Raw genomic sequence first — 10,117 nt, 5'->3', positions numbered from 1 at the left:
AGGGAGAAGGGGGACGTCCTGACAGCTTGGGAGGGAAAGGGCAGAAGCAGAAGGAACCTGTCTAGGTGAGAGGAGACTGGCACGGGTTGGATATGGACCTCAGTAGCCACTTTCTTCCCTTTCCCCTCCCACATCTCCATGTTTCAGGCTCCATCCTCAGCAGCCTTCCTGCGAACTGGAGAAGCCAAGGACTCCCTTCCTAGCATTAAGAACCCATTTGTACAGTCCCCACCTGCCCCTCTCCAGGCGAGGTCCTGGAGCTACAGACGCTGTCACCTCTCCCAATAAAGTGAGGTTGGGGATTGTGTGTGCCGCCTACCTTGGCTCAGAGTTGGGAGGAAGGCAGGAGAGTGGCCGGTCCTTTGCCTCACACCCTGAAAGGCCTCTCTCACCCTGCTTGTCGATCTATCTCTGATCTATGCTGTTAAGCCTGGCCAGGCCTGCCTCTCCAGAAAAGAGGGAGGCAGAATGGAGGAAGGGCTCTCTTCAGGAGGGCTACCCTTGCAGGCAGCAGTGTGGAAGACTCTAAGGGCGTAGGTTTGGTGTGCCTGCATAGGAAAATAAGTCCAGCCACTATTTTTTTCCTTCCTTGGTCTTGGTTTGTTTGTGGTTTTTCTCCTTTTGAGATGGGTCATAGCTTTTGCCCAGGGTTGCCTCTAACTCTTGGGTTCAAGTGATTCTCCTGGCTCAGCCACTAAGCAGCTAAGGGCCATGGGTCCCCACCTGAGAGTTCTAGATGAGGGAATATCTGGTGCCCCCGCCACCCCAGAGTGGGACTGATCTCAGAGAGAACAGGTCCATAATTCCCCCCAACCTACTCAGGGATTTCTGAGAAGGTAGGCAGGAGGCCACTTTGTGGAAGCCCATAGTCCCGGGTGCTTAATCTCCTCCAAACTGGAGCACACTGCCACCAAGTGGGCCACCGGAGAGCTACAGCACTGGCTGCCCCACTCAAACACAATTTATAGAAACTTTATTAAAGGATGAAAGCTGTTGGCTCCCAGTCCAATGGGCAGGTCAACAATAAATAAGGCTAAAGGAAGGGGTAAGTGCAGCTGAGACGAAGCCCAGGAAAGGCCAGAGTCACGACGGAGACTCCTGTGGGACCACAGGGCCAACCGGAACGAAATGCTGGAGGGAAAAAAAAAAAAAGAGGGCTAGTCATGTCCCATCGCTTCTCCGTAGAGGAATAAGGTCAGCCTATATACCCAAGGCTCACCAGGGCATCTTGCCATTCAAGCGTTGTGGCCACGGGGTTGGTGCAGACCCGGGTGGGTCCCGGAGGTGGGGCTCGGCTAGTGTAGAAGGCGCATTCATCATCCAGGCGAGCCTCATGAAAGCAGTGGATGGCGGTGAGACACGCCCTGAGGCGCTGCCTCAGAGCCAGGGTCCGAGGGACCAAACTGCTGGGGCCTGAAGGCCATGGAGAACTCAGAGGGGGCCGCTGGAGTTATATTTCTTCCGGGTGCTGCCCCCTCCCCTTTCCCCTCCCCCACGAGCGCAGCCACTTAGAAAGACGGGAAAGAAAGCATGGCTTGGCATGGTGCAAGGCAGGGCCCACTCCCAAAGAGACAGAGCCTTTTCTTCATGGTCTTTGCCAGCCCCTTCCTTACCTGAATGGCCTGTTGGGGATCGCAAAGAGTGGAGTGAGTGGAGCTGGGGACTGGCACAGACTGGGCTTTGTGACGAGAAGATCAAGCTGGTGGTTGCTGGAGGGCCCTGACTGCAACAGAGCTGTGGGCTGGACTCTGGGGTTCCAGCTTCCACAGCGTAGGAAACTCCACATGCTCCCAGCTCTGTCCTAGGGCAGGCCTCAGGGGGCTCCGTCTGTGCCCGACAGCTAGGCAGAGGGGGTCCAGACAGCGCTGGAAGGAAAGGCTCCGGTGGCTCCAGCTCAGCTCTGGGTGGCACTGGGGGCTTTAGTTCTGTGGTAGAGTGGGGCTGGGCCACCTTAGTCTCCTCCCTAGGGCAGGCCTGTGGTTCCCCATGCTTTTCTGCAAGGTGGGACTGTGGCTCCTCACACTCTTCTGCAAGGAGGGGCTCTGTCACACCAGAATGTTTTGACAGTCCAAGAAGGGAAGCTCCAGAATTGTGTTCTGGAGCATTCAGAGTTCTAGAAATTTCAGCCATCGGGGGCTGAAGTTCAGTCATATCTAAAGCAGCGCCTCCATGCAGAGGGGCACAGCTGCCCATTGCCAGACTCTCTACCTCCTGTTGCAAGAGCTGCTGCAAAATATTGATGCGCTGTGGTGGGAGAGAGTAGGCCAGCCCGTCACCCTGTGTGTTCACAAGCCCCCCCCCCCATCTCCCGCACCTTCCTCTCAGCTCCTCCTCCCTCAGTCTTCTCATGGAGGAAAAGCTGTGCTACACGCCCACCTGCATCCTCAGCTCCTGGTGGCTAGGGGTTCTCTTGGGGGGAGGTCCAGAAGTGTTTGCCCCAGATTGTTTCCCGGGTCCCTTCTGCAAGGTGATGCAACTCTCATGGTCAAACAACTTCACAGCAATCTGCTCCTGCAAGGAAGGAAAGGGGGCGGGTGAGGAAGCCACATAAGGTGGAAGAGTACTACCCCCACCCTTGGAAAGGATCAGAGCTCCCTGGTGGTTCTTTTAAAAACGAGGTAGGTGGTGCAGGCCTACAACAGAGCCCACATTTGCTCTCAAGAAGCTACGGCAGGAGAATCAAAAGTTTGAGGCTCAGGCTGTTGAGGTGCTCACAACACATACACACAGCCGACTACTGGAAGATAGACAGAGAGACAGACAGGCATTCCAAACACAGAAGAGGAAGGACAGAAGGAGAGGCGAGAGGCAAATACACCTACCTCACATCACAAGGCTGCTAGCCCTCCAGGCCAGTGGGAGGCCATGGGAGGCCGTGGGAGGCCAGTGGGATGGTGGGAGCAACAGACCTCAGTACAGGAAGGCTGGGAGGCCATGGGACGGTGGGAGCCACAGACCTCAGTACAGGAAGGCTTCTGACTTATGGCTTACTTACCCAGGGCAGGGCAGGCTCTTCAGGGGAGGGATGAGGGGAGAGGCCACTTGGCCACTGGGCCTGTGTCAGACAGGACAGACCACCCATGAGTGGCACCCATTCCTCTGGCCTGTCATAAACCCCTCAGTTCCCATCCAGGACCTGCCTGCCCCTCTCCTTTCCTTCCTAGGCCTAGCCCCAACTGGTTACCTCCCCTGCTTTCTCTTACCTGCTGAACTCTAGGTAGTGATCGGAGGGGTGTGAACTGGGTTTTCCGTCGCATGGTAAAGCATTTCATGGATGAATATGTTGTGGTCTGAGGAGAGATGTGGTTGGCTGAGCAGGGCTTCCAGCCAAACTCTTCTCATGCTGCCCAGCCCAAGGGTTGTTGATAGAAATCACAGCTTGAGAGGCCTAGGGAGCGAACACCCTCAGCCTGCCTAAACAGGTGACCGTTCAGTGATGGCTGGGTGTGGGCTGGGCTGCAAGGGCAGGAGAGGGCAGCAGATGGGAGCCATCACTGTCCAGTGGAGAAACAAAGCAGGAAGATGGCCTCCGAATTCTCCTTCCTGTCTTATTCTTCCTGCTTTCACACTGCAGCAGCTCCTCTTTGGGGGCTCATGGAGCTAAGAGGCTGGGATTCCAGGCACATGGCCATCATGTGTGGTGCTTGCATGGTTTTTAAAGCGGTTTTTAAAGAGAGAAACCAACTATCTCTCCCAATTCATGCTTTTCCCCCTGGCTTTCTGTTCAGCCCAAGAAAGAGCAGAGAATTCATACTGGTTTGTACCTCCTTACCAAGGACTTACACTGCTGTCTGTCTGTCCTTACCAAGGACTTACACTGCTGTCTGTCTGTCCTTACCAAGGACTTTCACTGGTTTGTCCGTCCGTCCTTACCAAGAGCTTATACTGGTTTGTCCATCCTTACCTAATCTTACTTGTCATCATTATAAACTCATCTCAGATCCTCTTCTTGTCTGGGCTTCAATCTCCCTGGTCTGTCTTTGCTGGCTCACAAATACTAGATGTCTCTTCTCCTCGGGGCTTCTGCATCTGCAGCCTGTGGTTAAATACTCTTCCCCTCTCATCTATCTGAGTCACAGGCTTAACTCATCTCATCTTCCCAATGACAGTGCCCTAGCCAAGATATATTTCGTAAAAAGACTGCTTAGCATCCCCTTTATAAACACTAAACAATTTTTTCCTAATTTATGCATGAGTTGGGTGCCCATGTGAGCCAGAAGAGGGCATCAGATGCCCTGAGAGGGAACTACAGGCAGGCAGTTGTAAGTTGACCAACGGGAGCTAAGTTACCAGCCCTGCTCATCCATTGTGTGTGTGCGCGCTCGACACATACACATACACACACACACACACACACACACACACACACACACACACACCCTTCTATTTTTAAACACAGGATATTGCTGCATAGCGGAGGCAGTCCAGGAACTCACCATGGAGAGCCCCGGCAATTCTTCCGCCTCCAGATGCCGAGTTACAGTCATGTGCCACCAAGCATGGCTCTAAACTACCAATGTGTGACACCAATCCCCCCTCCCAAATCCTTTCAGTACCTTACGCATTTGATATTAGAAAGCACATGTCGCTTTAATCCCAGCACTTGGGAGGCAGAGGCAGGTAGATTTCTGAGTTCCGAGGCCAGCCTGGTCTACAGAGTGAGTTCCAGGACAGCCAGGGCTACACAGAAAAACCCTGTCTCGAACCCCCACAAAGAGAAACCCACTCCCCAAAAAGAAAGAAGAACAAATCACCACGTGACATCCTGTCTATTTGACACTTGTGGTGTTTTGTTTTGTTTTTTTGTCTTTTTTTTTTTTGCCCCTCGCCCCCTTCTAGAATATCCATATTCTGGAACTAGAACCATGGCTGCATTCAAAAGCCAATCAGCAAATACCTGTGGAATGAAGGAATTAATATGCTTGGTTGGTAAGTGTTGGTCGTGTCTCGCCACGGCACTGATTTGATAGTGACACATATACCAGTCTGTCACCTCTCACCCCGGGGCCCCAGATACCCAATAAAGGCAGTCAGATCTACCTGAAGAGGGCTTGGTCCCAATCCAGCAAAAGACCAAACACCCTGAGTCCCAGCTTTGCCAATTTTACCCACAATCCTCAGTGCGCCACCTGAATCCCCCTCCCCATCCCCATCCCGGGAGGGTCTTGGCTTACCCTGGTGTGTGTTAGACTTTCTTTTAATGGTACTCGCTGAGCCAGACCCACATGGGGTCTTCCTCCTCCATCTGAGTGAGGGACAGCCTCATGTTCTCCTCTGAGAGGTAAGGAAGCTGGGAGGAGACAGGACGTTCACTTACTTACTGTATGTAGTATCTAGAACGCCAAAGTCTACCCATTTGGCATCTCCTGAGAGTACAGTAACACCTTGTCAAACACTTATGGGCTGGAGGTGGCCATGGCTCACAAGGGACTGGGACAGAGAACACAGTAGAAATTGTCTTGCAGGAAGTGGCAAAGAAAGGGCAGAAACAGAGACACATGTACAACCAGGCCAACCTCGGACCTTCCTGGGAGGTCTTGTCGGCTTTGTGTGTGTGGGTCTGTGTTTACAGGATGTGAATACTTGCTGAGAACTCCACCACTGAGCCAGACCTCTGACTTCTCCCTTACCCCACCCCTACTCCCCAGGCCTGCTAACCGTTGAGTTCCTGGTACAGGCGCTCACCCTTGCTTTGTTCCTGTATCTATACAAACTCACCAGGCTGCACGGGGGTCTTCAGGAGTAGTCTGGAGGCCTGGCTTGCTGAGGTCCTGCTGTCAGTACAGTGCCCGCCCCTGAGTGTCAAGCAAGGGCTGGGCATTAGCTAAGGGCTTTGCAAACACCATCTCATGAGCCTCTAACGGTACCAATGTTAACCTCACTTGGCCGATGGATATAGAAGCCAAGACGCAGGCGGGTTAAGGTAAGCTTGCACAGCTAGTAGTGGTAAGGGTCAGGAATTAAACTCAAAAGCCATTCACTGCCAGTTTACACTGTAGCCAGGTGAACCAGCATTTCCCATGCCTGTCCCTCTGTTCCCCCATGTTATAGATAAGGCCCAGCCATCAGTCTCAACCCATTGCCCTGCCCAGGGATGTTTTGCTCATCCCCTCTCGGGTCGAAAGGGAACCTACACTCTCCTTACCTGTTGCTGCCACAGGTCTCTCTTCTTAGCTCTTGTAAACTGGGGCGAGTGGAAGACTGAGAGGAACCTGAAGGTGGACTCTGCTGCAGAGCAGGGCAGGAAAGCAGAGTGAGACACGAACACCACCCCGTCTCTCCCAACAGAACCCACGGGTTCATCTCGAGATATTGTCCCACACCTACTCTGTCCCAGGAAGAAGCTTCTAGGGCCGAGTGTCACCCCTCCAGGGCACTCACCAGAGCCTCTAACCTCTGTGGGGACGATGTGCGGTCCCGGAGGCCTGGGCCCTCCAGTCTTGAGAAGCAGGAAGCCCTGGCAGAAGCTGCTTGATGGCTGGAGATTCTGGGAGCCAGGTATGCGGAAGACCGTGCACTCTAGACCACCGACAGAGGCTGTCAGCAAGACTCAGAATTCACCCCTTAGTCTACCCCAGCCTGGTCTCATAGCCTTCTCATTACCTGGCCCCTCTGGGTGGTGCCTCCCTTTTTCTCACGGACTAGCACTCTCTGAGCCAGACTGGACCGGTACCCCTGGGGAAAGCTCTTCACTCCCTCACCTGACAGGATGGTGGCCAGGGCTGCAGGGTCAGCCACAAACTCTATAGCCCCTGTAGTGGCCTCTGAAAGGGAAGAGACAGGATCAGAAGGAACAGGAACAGGGAGGCTGAGGGAAAGGGGTTGCTCATCCAGCAACTACGAGCAAAAGAAACTATCCAGGCCAGGCTATGGGGTGCACACCTGCAAAACCAGAATGTAGGATACTGAGGCTGGAGAACCAGGGGTTTAAGGCCAGCCACCAGTTCATAGAGAGCTCAAAGCCTGGGCTACAAATCTTGAGGGACGGGAGGAGATCATTCGATTGAACCTAAGCTCACCAAACGTTTGAAGAATTTCATGTAAGCCATTGCTCTGAACATTGGGGTAATAAGATAAAACAATGGTTTTGTCCTACAGAACATATCACCGGGGGCAGTGGGGATGCTGTGGGGATTAGGAGCACACCATTACTGTTCTTGCACAGGACTGACTGGTATTTAGTTCTTAGCATCTATGGCCGGCTTGGAACTCCAGGTCTAAGACAATCCAGGGCCGCTGGCCACCCCCGGCACCTGCTCTCACATACACCCCCCCACACACATGCACATCATTAAATATAATCTTTTTCGGAGCTAGAGAGGCGGCTCAGTTGTTGAGAGCCACTGGCTGTCCTTCTGGGAGACCTGGGTCTATTTCTAGCACCCACACAGCAGCTCACGGCGGCTCTGGAGATTCCAATGTCCTCTTCTCAACCCCATGGGCACTGCATTCACGTGGACTCACAGAAAATAAAAATAAATCTTTAAAGAATATTTCTATGGGGCTGGAGAAATGGCTCAGCAGGTAAGAACACTGACTGCTCTTCCGAAGGTCCTGAGTTTAAATCCCAGCAACCACATGGTGGCTCACAACCACCCGTAGTGAGATCTGACGCCCTCTTCTGGAGTGTCTGAAGATAGCTACAGTGTACTTAACCTATAATAAATAAATTTTTAAAAAAATTCTATTATTGAAAAGTAATAACTTAAAAGCTGAAGTATGGATGGATTAATAAAGAATCAACATAACACTGAGCACATGACTGACTGTCTGCCTGGGGTTGCTGAAAAGGCCCAGAAGATAGCTGTGAAGGCCTGGAACTCACTATGTACACAAGGCCTCCAGGACAGAGACCTCCTACCTCTAAAATCCCAAGCACTCCTAAAGTGCTGGGATTAGAGGCGTGAGCCACCGTGCCAGGCAGAAGATGGCATTTTGTTGAAGGTGACGATTTCTTAAGAGCGAAGAGCTTTCGGGACAAGGCCCAGGACTCTTACAGGATGCAAGAGACCAGAAGGTATGCAGAACCCCCACTCCGTGTCTCCCATCCTCACCCAGCCAAGTAGGCTATCCCCAGGCCTCCAACAGGTACCTGTCAGGGGATGGGTCACAAGCCCCACATTTGATCCCCCAGAGCTAGGTTTGAGTTCCTCCAGGGGGTTCCTCGGCTGAGTGGTCCTCAATCTTTGTGATTTTTCGGTCTGGCGCAAGGTTTTTAATCTGAGGCCTGCTGTGTCAGTGAGTGGACGTCGAGTACTGAGCAGTGGCTTCTGTGCTGGTGTCTGAAGAGAAGGGGAAAAAGTTGGAATTCAGTGCGGGGTAGGGTGGGGTGGGGGAGGTGCACTGCTGACGTGAGCTGCCTCCTGTGGTTACTCTCTTCCCATCAAGCCCCTCTTACCCTGGGATCTTGGTTCTCCTGGTCCAGAGAGCGCGACTTGACTGAGGGAAAATCTGGGCATCTTTGGGAGAGTACTGGAATCTTGCTAGGGTTGGGAGATACACCTCGGAAGTGGGGATCTTTACTGGTTTGGAGGGTAGTCATGGCGGCTGTAATTGAGACGAGAGAAGAAGGCAGACAGGACTGAGGACCAAAGCCAATCACTTCTCAAGCCACGCGTGCTGGCATCCCTTATTCTTTTCCCTTGGTCTCAAGACATGTGCCTAGAAGCCCGCACCCGCAGCAAGGCCGCCCTCCTGGCCACTCTTCCAAACACCGCAAGGCTGCTGCTCTCTCTTCCCGGGACTCCAAACTGCTCTCCTCCCTAGGAAGCTCGGCAGGCCTCCCCGCTAAGATCCTCGTGCCGCACCATTCCAGGAGGCCCTCGGGGTCACCTCGACTTTCTCAGGGTCTTCGCCGACTTTCTGGGTTTCTGCTTCTGCTGCGGCTGCGGCTGCGGCTGCTGCAGCGGCTTCCCCGGTTTGTAAAATACGCCAAGCTTCTGATTGGCTGGTCCCCGCTGACGTGGGGCTCGTGACATCACACCCGCCCACCCAATCCTCGGGCTCCGAAGGCGGGGCCAGAGAAGGACGAGTCGCCGAAACGTCTTCTGGATGGGAGAACAACTGACCAGCTCTCTTGGCCAATCCGAGAACTGAGCGCGAGTGGCAGGATTGGGGGAAAGCCAGGGGGGATGCTGTTCTGAAGCCCGAGAAGGCCGGCCTGGGCTGCAACGGGCATTACCGTCCTCTCGCGAGATCTGGGGCCAGCGGAGGGCTGGCCCCTCACGAAGGCCGCGGAATTGTGGGAAAGGATGGCCATCGAGCCCACTGTTGACCACACTCTGGACGTAGTGCAGGGCCGGGTTTGGGGAACCATTCCAGGAAGCATGGGCACTTCTTGCGAGAACCTGATGGGTGAGAGGGCTGGAGGTAACTGAACGGAGCCCAGTAAGAACGAGGAGCCAAGAAATGAGTTGTCCACTCGGACCTCACACCCTGCTGGGGTGTGGTCAGACCCAGGGTGGCTCCTGCTGTGTGCGGAGATCTCTGCATCTTCAGGTTGCCGAGGGCTCACCTGCTACTCACTGGCTGGCGGCTGTGAGGCTTCCAGATGATGGAGATGGGAATAGGCCATGTCTCACTCCACCAGCACAAAAGCTCTTTCTACCCCAGACTGGCTTCAAACTCGCAGCTTCGCGCTTCAGCTTCCCATGTGCCAGGCTTGCGCACGTCCTGCACAGACATCAGTTTGGAGTTTAAAGGATGCTGATAAGCATGCCAGGAGCATAGGCGCTATTCCTTAAGTGCTTCCGGATCTCCCCTTCCGAACTCCACTTCTTTTCACACCTACGGACTTTTATATCTTTGAGCATCTATTCAGCTGTCTAACCAGACGAAGCGGAGCACAGACAGCTTGGTCTAAAAAGCAATTGTCTTCCAAATAGTCTTCTTGCCCAACCCCTCCAGTCGTTTTATTTTAAATATATATGCTTTTAGTTGAAAAACTATTTTTTTAATATATGTATATATTTTTTTATAATGTAAAGATGCTCTGTTTGCACGTACATCCGCATGCCAGAAAAGGGCATCAGATCTCCTTAGAAAAGAAACAGGAAGCCGGGCGGTGGTGGCGCACGCCTTTAATCCCAGCACTTGGGAGGCAGAGGCAGGTGGATTT

General features: G+C 53.3%; 1 protein-coding gene across 4 annotated transcripts; it reads right to left on the bottom strand.

Moving 5' to 3' along the window:
* Positions 1–956: 956 nt before the first annotated feature.
* On the bottom strand, positions 957–9,016 carry Troap (trophinin associated protein). Of its 4 annotated transcripts, none has more exons than XM_031355199.1 (14): positions 8,808–9,016; positions 8,399–8,547; positions 8,093–8,282; positions 6,604–6,764; positions 6,382–6,519; positions 6,146–6,228; positions 5,719–5,795; positions 5,175–5,290; positions 3,204–3,290; positions 2,996–3,055; positions 2,377–2,511; positions 1,614–2,244; positions 1,220–1,413; positions 957–1,131 (listed from the first exon to the last, which is right to left on the bottom strand). In XM_031355199.1, the coding sequence occupies exons 2-14, from the start codon at positions 8,540–8,542 to the stop codon at positions 1,084–1,086; spliced, it is 2,064 nt and encodes a 687-aa protein (XP_031211059.1). In that variant the 5' UTR covers positions 8,543–8,547; positions 8,808–9,016; the 3' UTR covers positions 957–1,083. The 4 variants fall into 4 exon arrangements, with proteins under 4 accessions (XP_031211059.1, XP_031211056.1, XP_031211058.1 ...); XM_031355196.1 differs by having other exon boundaries at positions 8,833–8,950; XM_031355198.1 differs by having other exon boundaries at positions 6,146–6,225; positions 8,808–8,919.
* Positions 9,017–10,117: the final 1,101 nt, after the last annotated feature.

This window comes from Mastomys coucha, unplaced genomic scaffold, assembly GCF_008632895.1.
Source record: "Mastomys coucha isolate ucsf_1 unplaced genomic scaffold, UCSF_Mcou_1 pScaffold11, whole genome shotgun sequence".
Taxonomy (NCBI): domain Eukaryota; kingdom Metazoa; phylum Chordata; class Mammalia; order Rodentia; family Muridae; genus Mastomys; species Mastomys coucha.
The sequence above is the reverse complement of the archived record's forward strand: the minus strand, read 5'-3'. Positions and strand labels throughout refer to the sequence as shown.